General features: G+C 42.0%; 1 protein-coding gene across 7 annotated transcripts in view; it reads right to left on the bottom strand.

The window, feature by feature from the left end:
- LYN (LYN proto-oncogene, Src family tyrosine kinase) overlaps nucleotides 1-24,569 on the bottom strand; it is a 59,201-nt gene that overhangs the window by 10,141 nt on the left and 24,491 nt on the right. For all 7 annotated transcript variants that reach the window (XM_049825694.1, XM_049825734.1, XM_049825705.1 and 4 more), the window contains 5 exons: nucleotides 22,109-22,258; nucleotides 20,667-20,819; nucleotides 12,460-12,642; nucleotides 11,509-11,585; nucleotides 749-902 (listed from right to left, as the gene is read on the bottom strand). In XM_049825694.1, coding sequence (XP_049681651.1) covers nucleotides 749-902; nucleotides 11,509-11,585; nucleotides 12,460-12,642; nucleotides 20,667-20,819; nucleotides 22,109-22,258 — 717 coding nt within the window. The remainder of the gene's footprint in view (nucleotides 1-748; nucleotides 903-11,508; nucleotides 11,586-12,459; nucleotides 12,643-20,666; nucleotides 20,820-22,108; nucleotides 22,259-24,569) is intronic.

Here is a 24,569-nt window from a genome sequence, read left to right as displayed (position 1 = left end):
CTCCGAAAAGTTACCCTAATGCAATCTGTGCACAGAGCCATAAATAAAAACTTGTCACTGCAGCAAACTGACTACGCGCTTCTTGAAAGGATCCTTGACAACATTAGCAAAACACACATGGCAGACCCCAGACGAATATCTTTAATAGCGTATGATTTCCCCTCTTGCCAGTCCTGACCCTGCTGCGATGTTACCTCCCATCCGTGTGCTGAACAGGGACATGACCCAGCCCTCCAGTGTCCCTACACGTAGCAGCAATGCTGCTGAACATGCAGATCAATGCTGCAGTTTCCAAAGCAGCTTCAAAAGATGAGCGGTTCTGCTAAAGGTTTTCTTGTTACCAGCAACTACAACCCCTAGGGCTCCTTCCTTTCCCTAAGTGAAAGGAGGTGCCTATGGCATTGAAGGATGTGAAGAGAAAATACCATATTTTCTTGGCATTTAATTCAGTGAGATGGAAGCTGTGCCTGTGCAATTAATTTGTTCACTTCAGAAAAACTTGCGTGCAGTTAAGTAGTCTCAATTGTCTTCGTTCTTCAAATTTATTTAAAATAAACTTTTCAAAAAGCCTGGGGAACACAGAAAGGTTATTTGTTTCCTTATTGTATTTTAAAGTTGTTGGTATTAGAACGCTGCCTCTAGGAAGTTATCATGGCATTTTCTGTCCTTGGTGACCATATTATTGTTAGATATAGCCTCACTGCCTCCCAGAGGCAGAAGTTTTAAAGACCAAAATAAAAATACATACCTTCCCTTGCTGTATATTCGTTGTCTTCGATGACTCTCGCTAGTCCAAAATCAGCAATTTTGCACATCAGTAAGTCCGAAACCAGAACATTGGCTGCTCTCAAATCTCGGTGGATATAATTTTTTCTTTCTATGTATGCCATCCCTTCTGCAATCTGTAACCAAAGAAACAACTGTTTTGATATTTCAACGCCACACAACATTAGCAGCAGGTCCGACCTGTCTGTTCTTTCAAGGTATCAGCAAAGCCGCATCCATTTATTCATTGCCAGTATCTTTGGAGCATTTTTTAGATGGAAAGAAGGAAATGGTGACTGCCACGGAAAACCTATGTGTAATCCAGTCCTGCAAAACTATACTTACAGTAGCAGCTTCAAAAGAATTGTTTGGGTGAATAACAGCTGGCAGGATTAGAGATATGTATTAGAGACACTTCCTGAAACAAAATCTTAAAATGTTCCTAAGATTTCTACTAAGATATTCTCTTCCCCAAATTTTTAACCAGTTTATTTTCCAAATACTAAGAAAATGGAAGAAATTAATTAAGTTAAACAAGATACAGATGTTCTTTTAAGGACTGATGAAGCAACAGTGCAGAGAGAGTTACAAAAACAACAACAACTTTCTATTTACCCAGTATAGGCCTGGACAATCAGGAAACAATTACTAAGGTAGGGCAAACAACTTTATTTGCTTCTACAACAACATGTACCTGTTCATACATGAAGAGTGTTTGGCAACAGCCAGCTCTCAGATACTATCATACGTAAATTTAATTTGTATTTCAGCAGCCCAAATTAATTTCCAAACCAAATTAAAGATGACTAACGTCCTCAAAATATGCACTGGGGATGATTTTTTCAGTATTTGCCCAGACTACCTTCCCCCCCGTCCCCGAAGAAAAACATTTTACTTTTCAGACAGAAAAAAAGAAACTGAAATAATAGTTTCTAAACTCAGAGCAATAAAACTGATATGTGGATTATATTCTGTCCAGAAGTTTAAGAGGAGCTAGGAAAACAGAAAAATAAACCCAGTGCTGGTGAGCTGTCAGTTTTTCTCTTCCTTGTGAGACTGTGGTGATGGGTCATTCCCAGGCAAGGCCTGCGGTCCAACCTGTGCCGCAGGTACCTCTCCAGGGTGTCTGTGGGTGGGTGATGGACAGCTCATGCTCGGCCATAGGGTCTAGAGAATGCGCAAGCTCTCAGATTTGTTAATGAAGCAGCAGTAAAGCAGTAAGGGTCCTTCTCCAGTGCCAGTCCCCAGCATACTCTTACACGGGCTCTTTCGTCCCCACCTCAGGAGAAGACAAGTGCACGGATCCCTTCTCAGTGCCGGAGATGCTCCTTTCAGCCGTGCAGTAAAGCAGGCAGGAGCACCTGACCAAACTTTAAGAAAACATTAACATCGCTTCTGCTTATCCATTTTTAAAACGTCCCCAAGGGGAACTGCAAAGGCACACGCTGCCACCACTTACAACACAAAACCACATGGTCTTCGTTCCTCTTTTTCGGTTTAGGCAATGGAAAAATAGAGCCACTTGCCCTCCCACCTCCCTCCACTGCAAACCTCTTCTTACAAACCGATATATTCTTCAGAGCAGGGCATTACGCTGCCCTTGTACAACGCAGGGGGGTTCTCACACTAAACCAGAAGGAAACTCCGATGATGAAGAGAATGAAGAACACCTGCATTTCACATTTTCTAGAAATAAGTAAGACGTTTTATAATGAAGGAAGCAGCTACTAGTGAATAATTGCCTTATTCCCTCTTACAAGAGAGTCTTACTAGAGACTTACAGACAAAATAGAAGAGTCGTACTTGATTCAGAGCCCACTCTGCCTCTCTCTCCTCCCATGCCATTACTTGGGTTTGGGGAGAAGTGAGAGATAAAACGGAAGGTTTTGCTGTAAGATCACTGCTGAGACTGGACTGCCCAGCTAGGCAGATACAACCAAAATGCAGACAGGCCCACTAATGTCACCAAAAATACATCAACCATCCACAAAGGAATCAACTTTCCTCCTACTTCCCTGCACAGATTTAACATTTGGGTGAACTGCTGAAGGGGAATGAAGAACCACTTCACAAAAAAGACTTCTGTGATGACAATATTTAGTTTCCAAGGCCAGCCAAGCAAAGCCATTGGAAAGACCATTTTATTTGCCCTTATTTGTGCCAGACTCACTGAAGCCATCATCTGATTAGTCACAGATGAAGAACGTGACATCAAACGATTCATTATGCTTTCAGCAAATACAAACTACATTACCATGAAATTCCAGGACAATGGTTTTGACTGCAATGAATCAGAGAAAGTCAAAGAAGCCACATATGTGCAAGCATTTGGGCATGCAAAAAATTCCCGAGTAGGAAAAGAATAATGGGCAAAGAATTTTGAATGGGAGAAGGAGGGGAAATACAGCAACTGGACAACTGAATTCACACATCTGGTCACGTTAAACATTTGCTTGTGGGAAAAGAAAAAAAAAAAGAGGATTTTTTGATCAAGGGAATGGGTGCCAGAGCCCATGTGATAACTCTTTATCATAAATTGCTGGGTTTTCATTGCCAAATGATATGTTAAAGGTAGAGAAATTCATGGGAACAAAAGAAAATTAAAGCCTTTCCCCCCCCTCTTTCAATGATCATTGGTACCTGTCAAGACTGTTCAGCTACATGTAACTACTACTCAGGAGTAGGATGGGAAAGCTAATTTGGGCTTCTGGAATATGTTTCGTGGCCTTTAAGAGAGGATTCTGCCTATACTACACAAGCATTACTACCAAGAAGGGAGCAGTTTCCCCTTTACCTTTAATGAACTACTGACACGCTTCTAGAAATACCCAAGTTAAATCCTTTTAAAAACAACCAACCAACAAATCTCTAAATACTAGGAACACAGGGTAAGAATGGAAGAAAAGCCTCTGTCCTGTAAAGCTTCAGCTAAGTCACGCGAGAAAGGAATGACTTTGGAGCCGCAGTTCTGCAGACAGCTCTGTCACCCATTTGGGGCATCATTTCAGCTGACAGTGCTCTTTCTCCTGTTTCTGCTCTTTCTAACTGTAAAACAGGGTAATTACTTGAGTTTCCAGAACACCTGTGGGTCATTTCACAAATAGGTATAAAACTCTTTCAAAATCCTGAAAGAAAATAGTAACAAAAGCATGGAGAAACAGCGTTGCTTTGAAAACACGCATTCCCTAGTTTCTGACCCATTTTTTGTAGCTTCTGAAGGTGTTTGGAGAAAGCAGCAAAAGCAGCAGAGGACTATGAAGCAGGGAGGGGAGAACCTAATAAACCAGAGTTTCAGGAGAGGACACTCTACTCTCACATTCTGAAAAGCAAAAGCTCTTGGTCACAACTCACAGATTTCCTCGGTGAAACCTCACAGCTGACGTTAAACAGCACATCAAAGGATGGGCAGTTCTCTGCTTTTCCTTTTTTCAGAAGGTGAAATTCAGCTTTTGTTTTGGTTTTTTTTGCTACAAAACCAGAGAACTTCTAGATTCCTTCATAGCTCCGTTTTTCAACTCAAAGGCGTGTTTGATTTCAACTTCCATTCCAAGGTCTGATCCTCTTTTGCAAGAGTTATTTCAAACACGCCATGTTTTACACATAGTTTGCAATGCTGTTTCTTCATGCAGAGAGTGGGTTATGGCAACAGTGTAATGGATTCTGCTTGCACATTTCTAGGCTGTATGTAATAATGTAGAATTGGAATACTAAAGAGGCCAGGTGGGTTTGCTTAAGGTCAACCTGATAGGCTGTTTTTACATCATATCGATAATGTGTTATATCATGTTGAGAAAGAAAACCAAATGGCAGGGATCATGAAACAGAGTAGAATGAAAATGAAAGGGAATGAAAGAATGGCAAAATACGAAGGTTGGTTTTTTTAATCAGGAAAGCAAGTTTTAAACAACCTGGAGAGCTGACAGGTGCAACCTCATGGGGAAAAAAACATCTCAGGAACAACCACACCATCAAGAAAACAATTCTAAGTGCAAGGGCAAATCATACTTGTTGTAGAGACAGTGCCTGATGAGGAAAATTTGGCCAAATCATACACGGTCAGAAATTACAACATATAAAAAAATACCCCAATATGACAGAATTCAGAGAGCCCACCCACAAAAAGTGCTACAAATAGTAAGTATAAGCAGGGGTGCATTAGTAACAGGATAAGACCAAGGAAAATATTCACATCAAACAGATGGAGAAGACTACATACAAATGCTACAGAGAAGTTTTTAAATACCTGCCTTTGCTTCAGTCTCTACTGAAAGGCCAAGGATGCACACATGAATTACAAAGGGGTAAGAACACAGGATGGAAAAGGGAAAGAACTGGGTTAGGACAGTTTAAGCGGATAGGAGTGGTTTATGAGACATGTGAAAACCGTCAGGAAATCCAAACTCACACATCCTCACTTACCTGCAAAGCAGGCAAGCAAAACTGGGGAAAAAATGTAAGTGATGAGTCAGTATTTAAAGCTGAGCCTAGTTTTTTTTGGTTACAAATGAAGTCAACTCTGAGAATAAAACAGAAGGACATGACCTACTATTTCCAAAATACTGAAAACCAACTAGTCTAAGAACCTCTCCAATCCTCTCCTGCCCTATTTTAAACCAAAATCATGTAGAAACAATTACTTAGAGATGGTTTAGGTATACTTTTAAAAGATTTCCCTTTATGTTGGCAGATGGGGCTTTTTACTCTTTTCAGGACCCGATCCGTACTATAAAACTACATCTGAAGGCAGGGATTCGTGAATAAAAGCAGCTTCAAAATTCCCCTCTGTATGGCTGCTGCCTGTGAGGCAAGCGAAGCTGAACCACTGCGCCGGCCACGCTGGGGCTGGGATGCTGGCCCTGAGTCCAGCTGTGCACGGGACATCCCGGCCGCATCCCTCGTCCTTTGCTCGGCGGGTGGGGGACAGCGGCCTCACAGCTGCCCTCAGCTGCCCACCCGGGGTGCTCAGGCCCACGGCTCAGCGGGATGCTCCTGCCAAAGCAGGTAAAGCAGCCCCAAAAACCAGACTGGAGATGAGTGCAAAGCACTTAACGGTGGGAGGGAGCATCCTGCTGCTGAATTTTAAGCAAAGGAAATAATGGAACACCTCCTGAGGTTCACACTGCCTTAAATTTGGCAATTCTTAGTTCCTAGGGAACAGCCTCACTAAAAACAGTCTGCAGTTTTGAAAAGTTTGAAGCAGACACATCTAACTGATCTGGACAGGGCTGTCTTTGGTCTGGGATTAACCAAAACCAGGTTCCTTTCAATAATGTCCAAATGCATAATAAAATAAAATACACTCCTTGATCACAGAGCTTTCAAAAAGAGAGTTCATCTTCACATGACTATTTGTCTTATGAAGAGGGTGTAGACCCTTTATATCACGCAACTGAAAACTGTGGAGAAAAAGTCACATTTTAATCTTCAAGTGATATATTAGTGTAACATCAATTTTCAGTTTGCAGCAGTGCTTATCCTAAAGGTGAAGTCAGGAAAGGCTGCAAAAACCTATTCCTCTTGCTCCAGTCAAACAGCTATGTAATCAAAGCAGACCCACAGGGCAAAAAAAAAGGATTATTAAAGTAACGTATGTAATTATGCACTGGAATGTTAGAAGGTATCATTAAAAATGAAAGAAACCTGGAAAGGAGTATGGCAAGACTGCAGTGGAAACCTCCCAATGCTAAATAAGAGTTAAAATTAATTCTGACTTAGGACTTTCCCCTCTCCTCTTAAAACGGATGGGAGAGAGGGATTAAAACACTGTATCAAAAATGTCTAGCAATTTTATTCTACGTTTATTGTTATTTTAATGGCATTGTAGCCTTAGAAGGCAGAAAGAAGATGATAAGAGTTGCCAATGAAGGTGTAGATCATAGAAGAATTAGTGAAAGTATCAGTGCTGCATGGGAAAGAAGGAAGACTGGTTTGTGACAAAGCTTTGACCAGTTTAAAAGGCACGACGCGAGTATGTTCAGTAACAACTGATATAATTTTCCTAACCACAGCTGCCATGCCTGTGTGTGCTACATGGTAGATAATGGATTTGCATAAGAAGCAGGAAGAGTTTAGACATGCAAAAAGTTCACCGAATTTGCGTCGTACATTTTCAGCAGATCTCATCAAACAGAAGCAACTACGGTTTCAAGAACAGTGGAAGAAAGAATCGGGAGCTCTTTGGGTAAATCACCTCTGGGACAAGACAAAAACCAACTAGTAAAACCCAGTTTGCTGCTCGCTTTAGTGCCGAAGGAGCCAGGCTGTCGCGTGTGGGTGACCAAGGGAAAGGCAGGCAGTCTGCGCGTGGACAGTTTTGGCATTAGCAAGATTTGGCAGCGTAGCTCGTGGATAAAACGATGAAATTCGTTTACACTCCAACTCATAACTGGGAACCAACAGCTAAGAGAACCTTTGGGTTCCCTGGGTGGACAAGCAGAAGCCCCAGGAAGGGGAACCGCTTGTCAATTGTCTCAGCTAACGCCTGCCAGACGCACAGCAGCTGCGAGACCGGCCGACGAGGTTGCTGTGCTGCTGACGCACGCACCAGCAGTAGCCACGCAGGCAGGGAAGTGGGATCAGATTTTGCCTTCTCTGTGTTCCTGGCTGTTTCTGGCACGTCCGACATACTGACAATTCTGCAGACTGCTACGGGACATGCCACAGCTCTGCTCTCTACTAAAGCAGGTAGTATGTGCTTGAAGAGACATTTGCAAAACTCAGCTCCCTTTAAAACGCTCCTTTCAGAGACTTCTAGCATTCATCTCCTGTGGCCAAAATCAACTTTGCCAGGGCACAGCTGACACTAGATTTCTCCAGCCCCTACTCATACACATTAATTAAAACACAAAAGAGAAACTTTAGCTCTTTCAGAGGGCAGATTGCTTTAGAAACCGAGCTGGACCACCTTCCTAGGCAAGCATTTTCTTGCCGTGTTTTCCACAAGCCTAACTTTGTAAACTGTGATTGTTAGTACAGCAAAAAAAAAATCCTATAAAAATCTTGAATCCACAGCTGTCCACTAAAGTAGTCACGAGATGTAAGTGTAGAATCACAAAATCATAGAATGGTTTGGGTTGGGAGGGACCTTTCAAGGTCATCTAGTCCAACTCCCCTGCAATGAGCAGGAAGGTCTTCAACTAGATTAGGTATCTCAGAGGCCCATCCGACCTGGCCTTGAATGTTCCCAGGGATGGGGCATCTACCACCTCTCTGGGCAACCTGTTCCAATGCTTCATCACCCTCATCGTAAAACATTTCTTCCTTATATCTAGCCTGAATCTACCCTCTTTTAGTTTAAAACTATTACCCCTTGTCCTATCACTACAGGCCCTACGAAAAAGCTTATCCCCAGTACTCAGCTATTGCTGTCAAAAATGGCAATCGGTGAGTGTGGATGTTAAGCTAACAAAGCATCAAAATCAGTATAGCAGAGTAGGAGTATATTTCATTACTTGCTCGAAAAATGCTATCTTTTTAAAAGGTGTTTATTTCACCTGGGGAAGCAGTCCTTACTTTTCTTTTTGCAAAATCAGAATGTTTCACCCCTTGTAAATGCAGATTTCTTTCAAGACTATTCAAGCCAAAGGTGTTATGAAGTCAGGGAGTGGAGCACTGACAGCAGTCTGGCAATGGAAACACCAGCGTGCAGTGCTCTTCAACACCACTTGGAAAATTGGCTTCAGCTGGGGGTTTATGTTCAACTACCTGCACCACATTCTTCAGCTATCTGATAATTACAGAGACTATATCCCCCCCCTCCCTTTCTCCCATTCCCAGTCCCTCCTTATCTGACAAGGCCATTGTAAGGTGGCCAAGGCCATTCCTCTGGATAAAAAGACAACATACTAAGTGGGACCACTTCTTGCCCATTTTCCTCCTGCTGCAACGCAAGTCCATCGGTAACGTACCCTTCGGCAGTGGGTTGGGTTCTTTCAGCAATTTTTGTTGCAACAGATATCTTGTGTGCAGACATGTGGATGTGAGCAAGGCAGCTGTATAGCATGGTTGGGAGCAGGTCAGCCTTGTGCAACATCACAGATGTATGAGAGGAAAAGTAAGCCAATCCTCATTTCTTGCCTTTTCAGTCTTTCTGAGAAGCTGGGATAGCCTGGTAAACTGCCTTGCCAGAGTGGTGTGATTAGACAGCCATGAAGTGCTCAAATGTGTGTCCACCAAGGCAAAAAAAATATGCTTGAACTTATTTAAGTAGTTCACCATGAACTCCCTTCCATGCTTTTTTTTTTTCTTTAACCATTTTTTTTTTTCTTTCTTAACATAGCTCTCCAAATTTCATTCCCCTTAGGCTGTACAGAGAAGTTAACATCACTGCTGTAAGAATAAATTAGGGTTCCATTTGTACAAACCAGAGTCATACCAAAAAATACTAGACACATTTTATGTTCTCCTTTTGTATACAGCCTACATTTTGGAAAAGTGTGATCCACAGGTCTGCAGTAAAATTACCATTACCTTAGCAGTAAGCTAACAGAGTTTGAAAATATTTTTTGTCTGTCTTTTGCCCTGAGGACCCATCAGTTAACATTCAGACTGTCATAGTTAGAGAAGACCAGTGGAACATCTGTGGTGGTCAGAGGGAAATCTCTGGTCTGAGAACCACACACAGCCTGCAAGTCTATACCACACAGTCTTGTTATTACCCAGTGGCATTAAGGGCTCTTTACAAATGTGGTCAAAAACCCCACAAACTCTTTCTGTAAGAAAAATCCCGGTGTCTCTGTTCCAAAGTTTTGTTTGAGCTGCAGTTAGAAATCCTCAGAGAGGTAGGTCTTCCCGAACACCCCTTTAAGATCACTGCAACCCAATGCACATCCCGCTCTCAGGAATTTCTGTCGGTAGTCTACATCCTATGTGACGAGAGGGACTTCTCGTACCACCTGTGCTGCACAAGGTCTTGGCCTCTGAGGCCAAGGACAGGAACTGGCTCTGAGAGGCTGCTGTCAGATTGGGGTGACAAGTGATTTCCATTTCAAGTGACTCAACCTTCAAGCTTTGTAAATGACAATTGCTGAGCCCTGACATCTTGGAAGTGTTTTACCCAAGTTGTACACAGTTAGAGTTGCTCTCTAGTTCATTAAGCTTTTTAAGCCTTAAATTTCTGAAAACACTTTATTCATTTAAAATGAACACAACATCCCTAACTCCAATAAAAAGGCCTGCTATAAAATGACATGTGCTTTCCTCTCCACATCCTGGGTCTCCTTTCATATCACTGCTCACAGATGTTCTTCTCTCCCTTGAATTTTACACACTATTTTCGAAGCTACATTTTTTTTTCTGCCCACTGTTATTGACCTCTCCAGACCATGACCTTGGATCCAGTAGGTTTTCCACATCTATAAAGCTTTTGCCCCACTAAATTCTCAGGGACAAGTTACCCAAAGAGTTCAGAAAACTTAGAAAGCCTATAGCTACACTGAACCAACAATTATAGCAAAACCAGCTCCTGCATTGAATCTATGTTAAATAAAAATCTGTATTTAATATGTTGAACATCTATGTAACAATATGTGATATATAATATACCATTGAATAGAATAGTTGCAGTTGGAAAGGACCTCCAACGACCACCTAGTTGAACTGCTTGACTGCTTCAGGCCACTCTAACCAGAAGCTAAATCATGTTATTAAGGGTATTGTCCAAATGCCTCTTGAACACTGCCAGGCTTGGGGCATCTACCACCTCTCTAGGAAGCCTGTTCCAGTGTTTAACCACCCTCTCGGTAAAGAAATGTTCCCTAATACCTAATCTTATATTTATTTATATAGCAATACTTATATAAAACAGTTATATAATAATAGTGATTTATTTTTTTTTTATAAATCCCTAATGTTTTATTACTTCTTTTTAAAGTTTTCTCATCTTTCCTCATGAATTGTAATAAGTCAGTGTAATAGGGTACAACAGTCTGTAAACTCTAATGCAGAATAAAAAGACCAAAAGGTTGGTGAAACAATAACCTACCAGAAATGACTTCATTACCTAGTAGTAACATGAACTACAACTTGCAAAAGTGCTGTTCTTACTCTATTTTCTTACATTCCTCCCTGGACATCTAATGCTGGTAACTGTTCGAGGCGAAACACTGGGGTCCAGGCACCTTTGATTCAGGCTTTGACACACGGATCACCCTGGGGTGTCTCTGTACAGCTTTTGTTTATGACATGGCATAGCTTGTATAATACTTTTGAAACAATCATCACGGTTCATCAATCAGATACTAGTACCTGAAACATCATTTGATTGGATTTCATTTATTTCACTGTAATTTACATAAGAATTTGAAACTGACAGTAGTCTGTTGAGGTTAACAGAGAAGTTTGACAAATGGACCTAACTTAAGAAGTAAAAATGAGATGTTTATTAACACTGAAGGAATCTCATAAGCACAAACTTGTACTTACACTTTCAACTCACAGCTGCTCAAAGTGAAAACAGCTTTTCCATGAAGGTAAGCAGCTGCGTACCACTGCCATCCAAGCAGGGTACCAGCAGCATCTAAAAGCTAAGCCTAACTTCACATATTCCCTTTGAAACATCTTTTACCTATTCCCTCCTTTCAAGTAACCTTACTTACTCAGACCAAAACTTATTTGAAAATTAAATTCCTTTTTAATGAAAAAAGAAAAAAAAAAAAAAAAAAAAGGATAAAGTTGCCCAGCATGAGTTTTGGACTCGGAGAGAAATAAATCCCCTTAATTTTGAGCATATTTCTTAAAATTTACCTGAGCAGAGAAGTCAATTAGCTTTGGAAGCAACAATTTACTTCCTTCATCACTCTTCAGAAAATCCAACAAGCTTCCTGTGATAACAAAGAAAGATTAAGTCAGTGCAGCTTATTACCAAAATAAAGGTCACACCAAGTCCTCAATTTTCTGGATCACAAAATTTTTGCAGTGAAGTGCTTTGATGTATTATCAAGTTGACTACAGTAAGCTGGTCTCTTTACATGAACAATATGTCAGGTATCAAAGCTTTGCAATTTTCATGGGTGTAGAAAACTCCCATCACACCAGTTCAGTGGTGCTGAGTTTGGTTAAGTACCCTAGCTGTCTAGGAGAATCACACATATTAATCGTTTCCAAGTCATAAAGAATAAGTGACTCAACACTTGTTTATGAAGTTACCAGCAGAATTCCTTGAAAATGGAACAAACTAAGAAAAAATACCACCCGAGACAATCTGAGAAAGACACCTCACTTACTTTGTATAGTAATGCTCTAATAAAGGTTGTCCTTTTCTAGTAGTGCAGTGATCCTTGCAGGACCACTCATCACTCACATTGTTACACACATATTTATCAATTCAAGGGCCACATAAGGCAAATTCTAAGGTTTGTTTTAATTGCCTTGCTATGACACCAGACACAAAAGTTAGGCAGGGAGCCCAAAGGAACCAGAGCTATTTGGGGGTTATGTTCTACATCTGAAAATTAAAGATGCTATATTTAAGAGAACTGTAAAAAGTTTATTTCACAAATGAAGCAAAGAATCATAAAATTAAAACCCCAGCCCTCCTCTAGGATAGGTGCTCCTTCACTTTATATCAGAGCATTCAAAAGACTAACGCTAAAATCCCAAGCTTTCATTTTTTCCTTTATAAAGAAAGGTCACTAATTTAGGAGAAGCAGAAGAGTTTCCTAAAACATTGCTTTGCAGATCCAATGGTGTTCTCACCTTTTGCCATGAATTCTGTTATAATATAAATAGGTTCTTCTTTGGTCACTACAGCATAAAGCCTAACGAGCTTATCATGCTGAAGTGTTTTCATGAGGTTGGCTTCCTCCAGAAAGGCTTGCACAGACATCGTTCCAGGCTTCAGAGTCTTCACAGCCACTTTCGTACTGTTATGATAGTAACCTAAAAGGTGGGAATACAATCAGTGCACTTGAAGTCACTCTGCGCTGCACAGGACCCTGACTAGTAGGAATTTGTAAAGCAGGTGAGGTTGGATTCCAGTAATAGCTAAGAGCCTGAGAGCACATGCCAGATGTAGCACAAATATTTATGCTAGAATTCTTTTTTATTTTGCAACTGATACAACATTGCAGTGAAAAATAATCCATTCCCTATTTTTAGAAATAATTTATCTGAAAAAAAATTTAAAGAAAGCAAATTATCTTCATACCAGGTTTTCATTTACAAGTAGCCCATAAAATGTTCAAACAGTCAAGAAATGTTTTAATAAATGTTTATGTAAACTGTCTCAGAATCTAATAGAGTCCATGGATTGCTTGCAAGATTCTGGAGCATTTTTAAATGCCATGATTATAGCCATTTTATGCCTGCTAGTCTCATGCTTCTAATCCCTTCTGTAACCCTCAGTTTCCTCAAAACAGAGCATTACGGGAAAGTGCAGTCGAATGAGCGTTCTCATGACCAACAAAGATATGCTGCCAGGACTGCAATCCTGCAGTGTTCAGAACAAGATTTCAAACGTGATAACTTCTTATCACGTAGCCCATGCCAAGAGTGGAATAGACTGTGGTTGTTTCATTTCTCTGTTTATCAAACCTTCTAATGTAATATTCTAATTGTATCAAAAGCAAAGTAAAGAGAAAAGCACTGAATTATTTTCTGCTTTAATGTTTTCCAAACTTTAAATAAATGTTAAAATAGCATTAAAAAAACAATAGAGCAGCAAGTACTGCTCCTAAAGTTATCTTGTGAAGTCATCTAATTTGAAAAAGAAAAGAAGGCACAGAGAGAGAGAGAGAGAGGGATATAAATACAACCTCTCCCTAACATTTCACATTTACAGAATGCTTCCGTAATATCAAACCCCAGCCTTTCGTCCCCCACCATACCCATTTCAACATCGCAAAATTTCTCAGAAGAGGTAAACTTTCATGACTCAATGAAATAGCCTCATTTCCTTATTCAGCAACAATCCAGCAAGTATTACCACAATGGATACACTTCTAAACTGGAGTCCACAATTTCCTTATACTATTTATCATCTTAACATAGGAAATCAGTGGCAAAGCAAGGAACTAATTTCCAGATCTTAAGTGATTGCTCTAACCACTGGGTCTTCCATCACCTTTCTTAAAGAAGGATCATCACCTGAGGAAAGCCACTATGTCTATTACAAATTATTCACCTCCGTGATTATTAAATATATTTTTCCAACCACGGTCAGGTCAAAGCATAACAACGATATGCCTCTGGATGGTCTAATAGTAAGAAATGACAACTACAGGTCAAATTCTGCTGTTAAAGCTCAGGTATACAATTTATATCCATCAGAAAAATGGATGTTAAATACCTCTCTCTCTGCTTAAGAAGAAGAAAGCTTATTTGTACTGTTTCTACTATTCCGCCACTAGCAGAGCACTAGTATCATTCCCAACTTGTTGACTACTCTACTGAACATACTAATTATCATTATTTCTGTGAAGCAATTGTGACCAACACACTTAACATTTTAACTCTGTAACAGTATTTTACATTCACTAAAGAGATCAACCAAACTACATTTCTCCTTACAGAAAGTTTGTGTTACTAACAACACCTCACCCATACTGAGGTTTTCTGCAGGAAAACAGTCTACCCTGACCCTCTGGTGGTAACACACAAAGCAAAGTAGCTGATGAGAGCGCTAGAGATAATTGATCCTGATCTCTCTCACGTTCATATATTTCATCAGGTATCGGGAAGGATGGGACACCAAAACAGAGGAAAGGTGGTCGTGAACTCTATGATAATACACAACGCCATCTGTAAAATATGGACCCTTGATAGTTTGGCAAAACTGGAATTTGTCACCTCTCTTGCCCGCCCATTACCACCAAAACCAGCGTTAGTTTGATTTGGGCTGAGGACCACATCAGATCTAGAGCACCTTTTTAGTATGTGTCTGTACCAACCCAGTTTAACAAAGTCCTAGTCCTCATGCCAGGTGATTTATCATTACTGTGAGAAACTCTGTGGTAGTTTCCATAAAGATTGTCTGCTTTGTAGGCACATTTTCACTGTACAGGTAAGGAAATGCAGCCTTTGTGCAGGTGGAGGGAAAATTAGTGACCTCAAAGCACTTCATATAGTGACAGCAAATTTAATGCTCAATCTGCATCACAGAAGCATTCCAGTGATGCACAGGGAACTGTGGGAAGGGGTGGCTACAGCACTGCATCACCCCCGCTTTGTACAGTACCTGGGGCTCAGAAGCCTTGGCTAACATCTGCCTTGGCTGAACTGAACCTGGCTCCAGGTGTAAACCCAGCGCTTGCTGTGTCATGGTATTCCTTGCTGTGACGGGTTGACCGTGGCTGAACACCAGGTGCCCACCAAAGCCGTTCTATCACTCCCCCATCCTCAGCTGGACAGGGGAGAGAAAAATATGACAAAAAGCTTGCAGGTCGAGATAAGGACAGGAGAGACCACTCACTAATTACCGTCACAGGCAAAACAGACTCAGCTTGGGGAAAATTAGCTCAATTTATTACAAATCAACCACAGTAAGGTAATGAGAAATAAAATGAAATCTCAGAACACCTTCCCACCACCCCTCCCTTCTTCCCAGGCAAAACTTCACTCCTGGATTTCACCAACAAGCCCCCCCAGCGGCACAGAGATGGGGTTTACGTTATTTTCTGCCGCTTCACCTCCTCAGGGCGAGGGCTCATCACAGTCTTCCCCTGCTCCAGCGTGGGGTCCCACCCACGGGAGACAGTCCTCCATGAACTTCTCCAACGTGGGCCATTCCCATGGGCTGCAGTTCTTCACAAACTGCTCCAGCATGGGTCCCTTCCACGGTGTGCAGTCCTTCAGGAGCACACTGCTCCAGCGTGGGTCCCCCACGGGGTCACAAGTCCTGCCAGAAAACCTGCTCCATGGGCTCCTCTCTCCACAGATCCACAGGTCCTGCCAGGAACCTGCTCCAGCACAGGGTTCCCATGGGATCACAGCCTCCTTGGGGCATCCACCTGTTCTGGCATGGGGTCCTCCACGGGCTGCAGGTGGAGATCTGCTCCACCGTGGACCTCCCTGGGCTGCAGGGGGACAGCCTGCCTCACCATGGTCTTCCCCACGGGCTGCAGGGGAATCTCTGCTCCGGCGCCTGGAGCATCTCCTCCCCCTCCTTCTTCACTGACCTGGGGGTCTGCAGGGTTGTTTCTCTCACATGTTCTCACTCCTCTCTCCAGTGGCTGTTTCTCCCTACCCCAAGGGTTTTTTTTCCTTCTTAAAAATGTTATCCCAGAGGTGTTACCACTATGGCTGATTGGCTCGGCCTTGGCCAGCGGCGGGTCCGTCTTAGAGCCGGCTGGTATGGGCTCGCCCTCTCTCGAACACAGGGGAAGCTTCCAGCAGCTTCTTACAGAAGCCACCCCTGTAACCCCCCCCCCCCGCTACCAAAACCTTGCCACACAAAACCAATACACTTGCCATATGATATGCATGAACATATGGTCAGTTTGCTGCCTGAACATGAATTCAAAAAGATAGGTAAGCAATGAAACTCTTGCTTACATCTAGAACACCTGACATAAAATTTGGATTCTTTGTAACTAACATTCAGCTCATGTATGTACTGTAAAAATCCATTTCTGATACTGATACCAGCAAGTTTTCTCGGTTCATTTTAGATGCCTTTTATTTTAATAACAGTATTTCTGTGGTATGATTTACTCTGATTTTTCTAACAGCTGCATAAGAAAATACACATCCAAAACGCATATTACTTATACTCTAATTTGGGGGTTACCAAATGAGAGAATCTTTTACACATGAGATGCAAGCAAAATTAATGCTTGTCTCATTAATAAAATACACTATAATGGCTCCATTTGGCTTGTTAACTTTTTTCTTAGCCCTACTTGAGAATTCTCTTCATGGATTATTAATACCACAGAGCATTATGGTTCACATCATATCAGTGCACACTACGAACAAAAATGCATAAAACATAGACCCTATTTTTGCAGTGCTACTCTGGTTCATCAACATCACTAAAGCAGCTGCTCAGATGCACTGAACTTCATGGTCAGAACCCCTGTCATCTCATGGCAGGAAGCAAGTCTCTCCACAGTTTAGACGTCTGTTAAAAATTAAATGTGATACAAGCAACAGTATGCAAGTCTGAGGAATGTGAGGATGTCTTACAGAGAGCGCCATGATGTTCCCTACGTGTTAGAATAGATTCCCCCCAAAATGGTTAGTGTTTCAGGTATTTATTTTGGAGTTGATTATGATTATTTTGACAGAGTAGTATCTTGGACAGCCAGGTTGCCCCCAGATTCTTGCATGGGCTTAACCAGGCCAAGCTGTGATACGAATTTATAACAGACAATAATGAGGTTGAGCCTACTGTTTCTGACCAGATCTCCAGGACTGAAGATGAACAACTTTGTGAACAAGCCTGCAAGATCCAGCTTTCTCCTTCCTCTGCTTTCACAGTAATTCCCTGCAAGCTTATACTGGGAACAACTTCTTTGAGCTACACAGGTATGACACTGTTAGAAGCCAGATAATGTCTCAGGCCATTACAACTGCAGGAGGTACTGGGGAAGAAACTGAGGAACAGCGGCTTCTCTCATCCTATTGCATGTCAGCACATCACTCGTCCTTCAGCAACTACAGCCATCTCTCAGCTGAAGAACAGAGGAATGCAACAGTAGCTCCATCTCTAGCTCATCTCCATACAGCCCATTAAACATGAAGGCAGAAAGCACAGGCTGCAGCTTTCTAACCGCTTCCACAATGCAGTGCATAAAATGTGAACACAACTCTGCCATGCTGTTTTCATCTATCATGTCCACACAGCTGGTGCCCGAAACACACACAGAAACACTAACTTTGTAGCCAAAACCCAGAAAGTCTTTGTAAAATGTATAAAACACATAGCTGTAACAAAGAAAGAAATTAAATGCACTTGCAGTGATAGACAAAACTGGGAAATTGATGGTCCTTTATAGCAAGTTTTCTCTGTGTAAAAGAAACCCTTCAGAGTTGGAGGAGATTCACCTGCCCACTTCGTAAGTGACAAAGATTCTCTGCACTGGTCACACAGGAGCACAGCTGAGTGCTTGGGGGATACTGGGATCTGCTTTTTGTCCCTAGGGTTTTCTTAGTCCTCCCGTAACATAAGCTAACTCCCTCCAAAATGTGCAAGAGGAAGATGTCAACTTGGAAGCCCAAAGAGTCCTTAGGCCCAAACTAAAAAGAAAAGACTATAACAGATATGCTGGCATATATTCACATTGCAGTAACAGTGTTATCTCTATCTTCCCATATATCACAGAATCACAGAACGGCTGAGGTTGGAAGGGACCTCTGCAGGACATCTGGTCCAACCCCTCTGCTCAAGCTGAGCCACCGAGAGCCAGCTGCCCAGGACCATGTCCAGACAAAAGAATTCAAAAGAATATCTCCAAGGATGGAGCCTCCACAGCCTCTGTGGGCAACCTGTGCCGGTGCTCGGTTTCCTGATGTCCAGAGGGAACCTCCCAGGTTTCAGTTTGTGCCCGTTGCCTCTGGTCCTGTCACTGGGCACCACTGAGAAGAGCCTGGCTCCATCCTCTTTGTGCCCTCCCTTCAGGTATTTACTTACATTGATGAGATCCCCCTGAGCCTGCTCTTCTCCAGGCTGAATGGTCCCAGCTCTCTCAGTCTTTCCTCATAGGAGAGATGCTCCAGTCTCTCCGTGGGCCTACGCTGACCTCTCTCCCATAGCTCTGTATCTCTCTTTACTGTGGAGCCCAGTTCCTCTGAATAGGACACTGTTCCCTTGGAAATCACAATTCTAAGTACCCTTTATCAAGAAGAAATGTATTTAGTAATTAAACCATGGGACAATATTTCTCTCTAATTCACACCATGGCTGAAAAAGAATGTTGTTTCATGAGGAGAAAGCGTAACAACTAGCTCTCTAACAGGAGAGCATAACAACTAGGTTATTTCTCAGAACCTCGACATAACTCCTGATGTCCCTGGTTGGTCATTACGATACACAGTGTTTGTTGATACCCTGCGCCACACAGGTGACCTAATACATCTTTTCCAGCTTGAACTTCCTTGGTTCTAAGATTAACCACGCTCCTGATCTGAGAGGACCTGAGCCATGCAAATCAACTTCTCTCACTTCAGAAAGGAAGCAGAGAAGAGGAAACAGCCATCGCTTTCACAGTAGATTAATTTTTCTCACAGTGCAGCAATTCAGATGCAGAGGTTAGGCCCAATTTAGATGTTAAAATAATGACACAAACAAGAGGAAACATCTTGACCCAGAAACACCCTTTTAAAGTTTTATGCCTTTGTGTGCGCGTGTGCAGCAGTAATTACTTCCCAAAATGATCTACATTTTCAAGCAGGTGATTACCTTCTGCCGCAAAGTCTTTTGTAGCGTTTCAGTGTCAGTTAAACATTTCTTGCCCTGCTTTATTAGAAAAAACTCCACAATGGCTGACACTTGTCTTAACTAGTATGTAAATTGTCACTCACGTATATCATAGCTAGAAGGTTTCCTAAGCCTTTTCTCGTGAAGACAGATATAAGGCTGAATTTGGCTGTATTATATTATACACATGTGTGGCTTACAATTTTTACATGATTTATATCAAAAGATTGCACCTATGACTGGATTAGAGCTTTCTGATTGACACTGTAGTGTGTGTGGAATTTGCCACTCAAAAAGAACCACTCTCTGCTTTACTTTTCTAAATGAAAGCATCTCTTCAAAGCAATGACATTCCTGTCATACTGCCACACTCCCGTGGGTCATCCAAGCTCCCTTCATAGCTTAGTGGCTTCTAGTAAGCTTTAGGATGCACTTTTAAGTTGCTCAGAAATGCCCTGCTTATAGAATCTTGCTTAATCATCATCTGATCTATTATTATTATAACCGTAACAATTCTATTACTATTTAAATATAACGTCCAAAAAGGAGACTCTGGGAAGAGCTAAGAGAATGATTTGGCCTGAAAAAGCATCCTAATGAAGACTTGGGGAAGAAGGTATATCTCACCTCAAATAAGAAGGTAACTGGTAACAAATGTGTAAGTAATGAATAGTAGGCAGAACATGCAATATGGAACACAAAAGAATACTCAGATGTCTGAATAAGCAACATTTCAAAAGCAAGAAGATTAAGTAATTTTTATAGACCGTGATTAGATACTGGTCGTAGCCCCTCGCCACAGGAAGTCACTGAGGCTGGGAAAATATTGTTTATAAGCAAACAAAGCTAATTATGGTTACAATAATTAATGCTATCATTTTTTGCCAGGTATATATTAACTTTTACAACTTGTAAGTCTTATGACACTTTCATTATTGGGGACTTTCATGATAATTCAAGGTAGGGTGTGATCAATCTCTAATTTTCTTACCACATAAGTCATGCACTTTCTAAGCAGCAAGCTGGCAGACAATAATCTTGGATTAAGTGTCCCCTTTTTTCACCCAGTGCGGCAGTCCCATGCATTACATTGTAGCGTCTTCTTTACCAAGAGACAATGAAAACCCTATAAATAATTCACTAAAATACATGTTTTTTCATATCATGCTCTTTACCACTTTCGAACTTGAAACAAAGTTCTGAGAGGCCCACCAATTTTGAGAATCGGGAGTCACATCTTACTATAACCTTCTACTTCCCTCACAAAACACAACCAAAAAACCCCTTACTGTCTTTGCCCTTCTAAATTACAGTGCTTACTCACTATTTTTTTCTTTTAAAAGACACCAAAGGATTTGTTCCACATCTCTGTCAGGTATCTTCCCCCTCACAAACCCTCTCTCCTCACAAGAAGTTATATTGCTGGGCCTGATTTTGCTGTTTTACAAGTATATTGGACCAGGCTCATGTCCACTGTTTTTCTGCATGACTCTGAAATGACTTCTTTCAGCAGATGTAAATATTTGTTTCAAAGGAATAAACTTACCCATCCAGACTTCTCCAAACTGACCAGCTCCAAGTTTCTTTACTAATTTAATCGATTCCCGTGGAATTTCCCATGCATCTTTATCCCATGGTTTTTGAGGCTTGGGACTAATACACGCTTTTTCCAACCTTCTGCATAAGCCATCTGATTGCTCTGGGTTTTAAAGGAAAAACAAAATCCGTTACACTTCTGTGCCTCATGACTTGAGACAAACATTACTTAACTGCAAATTAGCAGTAACCAACTCAAAATAATGTCCAAAATAATCAGATGCTTTGATGAAAATGTAACCTTTCTGGTGCTTTCACATAACTTTAAGAGCCTCTGAACTAAAATTTGGTATTAAGAGACAAATCTAATAAAGTGTCACATGCTTCTGGTTATCATCAGATTATTAAGGGGTTTTAGTACAATTTGTATCAAATAATGCAATAGAAGATCTGATTACTGACAGTACGTTGATGAAGGTACACACTGGAGTCAGGCTGGGGACCTGTATTCTGAATTTCTCATTAAATTTTCTTGTAGCATGGTTTCAGACACATGTGCATGCAAGCATAAGAAGGTCACCATTATTTTTCCTCCAGACACTGACCAGCTATAATTTTAATACAGAAGTCGAATAATTCTCAGGTTTTCCAGCTGTGCCAAAGAATTACCACACACGTCTAACAACTCAGAGTACATCTCATGGCCAAATCCTCAGCGTGGCTTTGAAAAATCACTATGTGATTTTCTGTTCTACATTTTTCATCTTCTCTGTCTTCCCACTTACAAGACTAAAAAAATCCATAATTTTGAGATATCCACCAGGAGATTATGCAGAATGAAGTCACTTTTGTAGCTAAAACATAGGTAGAAACTTGACCTTACCCCCCCAGCCCCCCCCCCCCCCCCCTTTTTTTAGTAATAAATGTATACATTCTATGTGGGTGCAGCTTTCTTTCTTTGAAGTCAATAGAATTTTACTTCCTTCAAAACACCATTGACAACTAATAAATAAATAAATAAATTTATAGGAAAAATAAAAATGATTCCACACTCAACACCAGATACAAGACAACATTCACAAGCCTGCACATATTTCTGCTAATTGTGAATACAAATGTACTCTCAAATACAGAATTAATTTATTTACGATGCAGGCAATTCTTATTAAAGCGTCACATCATTGTAACTTTGATGACTTGTTTTATAAAGCTATTATTTATTTCACAATGGTATGCCACAGAGCAAGCAGCATTAGGTCTGATTATGATAACAATGTTACTTGGGTTCCAACCAGTTTTACTTTATCTTTGATAGCATGCATGCCTGGGTTATTTAGAAAAAAAAAAAAAGAGATGAAAAGGTTTGAAACAAAACAAAAAAAGCATTTCTTTTCCTTCCCAGGAAATAATGGCTGTATTCTACTAAGTAATTCACTAACTGATTTAACTTACTTTGATAATGTTTGATCATATCATTGATGTTGGGAAAAGTTATTCTTGGAGAGATGTAAAATCCTCCATTGTCTAGACTCCTAATTTTGTAGTGCTTAATAACATCGCCATGCTGTGGATCATAGTCTCTTATGGAGAGGGAATAGCTGCCTGTGGATAAAGAAAGAATGATCATTATCAGCTAGCAAAAGCCTACAGCATATACATATAGCATGCATATACAGTTGAGCCTAACAAAATTACCTTTTTGTCTGTTTTTCTTTTTACTCCCTTATTTCCTCAAAAAGCATTTTGCAATCAGCAGGAGGAAGTTAACCAATAGCCAGCCCTGAACTGGTCACCAAGATGCTTACAGTCACACTTTCTTTTTCAATCTTATTCAACAAACTCAGCAGTTCCATAATCCAGGCAGCTCCACGTCCAATGCCCACTTCTGCAGAAAGTCCCCCCAGCTTGAGTGGAACTGGCTGGGAAAGCCAGGCCAGGGCTGTCACATTCCTCAGGCAGAAGCTGAAATTTGGAGATCAGCATTTTGGAAAAGGAACACGCTGGATGTCATGGGCCAGCTAGCAAAAGGATAGTTTGGAGATGGCTTGAGGCATACAGGAGGGAGAGCAGATCTGTTAGTCCTAGGGAGCCTAACCTCAGCTGGAATTTAAGATGGAGCAGTAGAGCATCTGCCCGTAACTACAGAGCTCTTCGCTTCTTAGAATCATAGAATCATTTAGGTTGGAAAAGACCTTCAAGATCAAGTCAACCATTAACCATGCCCACTAAACCACGTCCTGAAGTACCCTGTCCACGCGCTTTTTGAATATCTCCAGGGATGGTGACTCAACCACTTCCCTGGGCAGCCTATTCCAATGTCTGACAACCCTCTCAGTAAAAATTTTTTTCCTAATATCTAACCTAAATCTCCCTTGCTGCAACTTGAGGCCATTTCCTCTCGTCCTATCTCCAGCCACCTGACAGAAGAGACCAGCACCCACCTCACTACAACCCCACTTCAGGTAGTTGTAGAGAGCAATAAGGTCTCCCCTCAGCCTCCTTTTCTCCAGACTAAACAACCCCAGCTCCCTCAGCCGCTCCTCATAGGACTTGTGCTCCAGGCCCCTCACCAACTTGGTTGCCCTTCTCTGAACATGCTCCAGCACCTCAATGTCTTCCCTGTAGTGAGGGGCCCAAAACCGAACACAGGACTCGAGGTGCGGCCTCACCAGTGCCAATACAGGGGGACGATCACCTCCCTGCTCCTGCTGGCCACACTATTTCTGATACAGGCCAGGATGCCGTTGGCCTTCTTGGCCACCTGGGCACACTGCTGGCTCATATTCAGCTGGCTGTCAACCAGCACACCCAGGTCCTTTTCCACAGGGCAGCTTTCCAGCCCCTCTTCCCCAAGCCTGTGGCGCTGCATGGGGTTGTTGTGACCCAAGTGCAGGACCCGGCACTTGGCCTTGTTGAACTTCATATGACTGGCCTCAGCCCATCGATCCAGCCTGTCCAGATCCCTCTGTGGAGCCTCCCTACCCTCAAGCAGATCGACCCTGCCTCCGAACTTGGTGTCATCTGCAAACTTGCTGAGTGCAGAGGGTGCGCTCGATCCCCTCGTCCAGATCACTGATAAAGATATTAAACAGAATGGGGCGCAACACCGAGCCCTGGGGAACACCACTTGTGACCCGCTGCCAACTGGATTTCACCCCAGTCACCACAACCCTCTGGGCTCGTCCATGCAGCCAGTTTTTCACCCAGTGAAGAGTACACTTGTCCAGGCCACGACATGCCAGTTTCTCAAGGCGTATGCCATGAGAGACAGTGTCAAAGGCCTTGCTGAAGTCAAGGTAGATAACATCCACAGCCTTCCCCTCATCCACTAGGCGGGTCACCTGGTCATAGAAGGAGATCAGGTTGGTCAAGCAGGACCTGCCTTTCATAAACCCATGCTGACTGGGCCTGATCCCCTGCTCCTCCTGGGCTTGCCATGTGAGCGCTCTCAAGCCAAACTGTTCCATAATCTTCCCCAGTTCTTCTACTAGTACAATTCTTGTTGTCTGTTTTCAAAGGATAAGAAACCACTTCACCCGTTCCTCTCTCCCCACACACAGCTCCAGTGACAGAGGGGATAAAAAGAAATATTTTGGGGGTACTTTGCCTTACTCTCAGCAGCCTATGTTGAATTTAGGAGTCTTCCTTTGAGAACTTCTTTTAGGAGTCTTCACTTGAGACCACAGAAACAATTATATGGGCCCTTTACATAAAACTACCTAATTAAGAATCTGCACTGTTAGGGCCAGAAAAGCTACCCTGCGGAGAGGACAGACATATGATCTGCTGAAGGGATTCATGTGTCTTCCTCTGGAGGATGCAGTGTTAGAATACCCAGCTGGAGTATCCAGTCAGGCTGCTGTCAGAGTCCATATGCTGGGGCAGAACCTCCTATGCCCTTCTCAAAGTCCCA

This window comes from Accipiter gentilis, chromosome 2 (genome assembly GCF_929443795.1).
Source record: "Accipiter gentilis chromosome 2, bAccGen1.1, whole genome shotgun sequence".
Lineage (NCBI taxonomy): Eukaryota > Metazoa > Chordata > Aves > Accipitriformes > Accipitridae > Astur > Astur gentilis.
The sequence above is the reverse complement of the archived record's forward strand: the minus strand, read 5'-3'. Positions and strand labels throughout refer to the sequence as shown.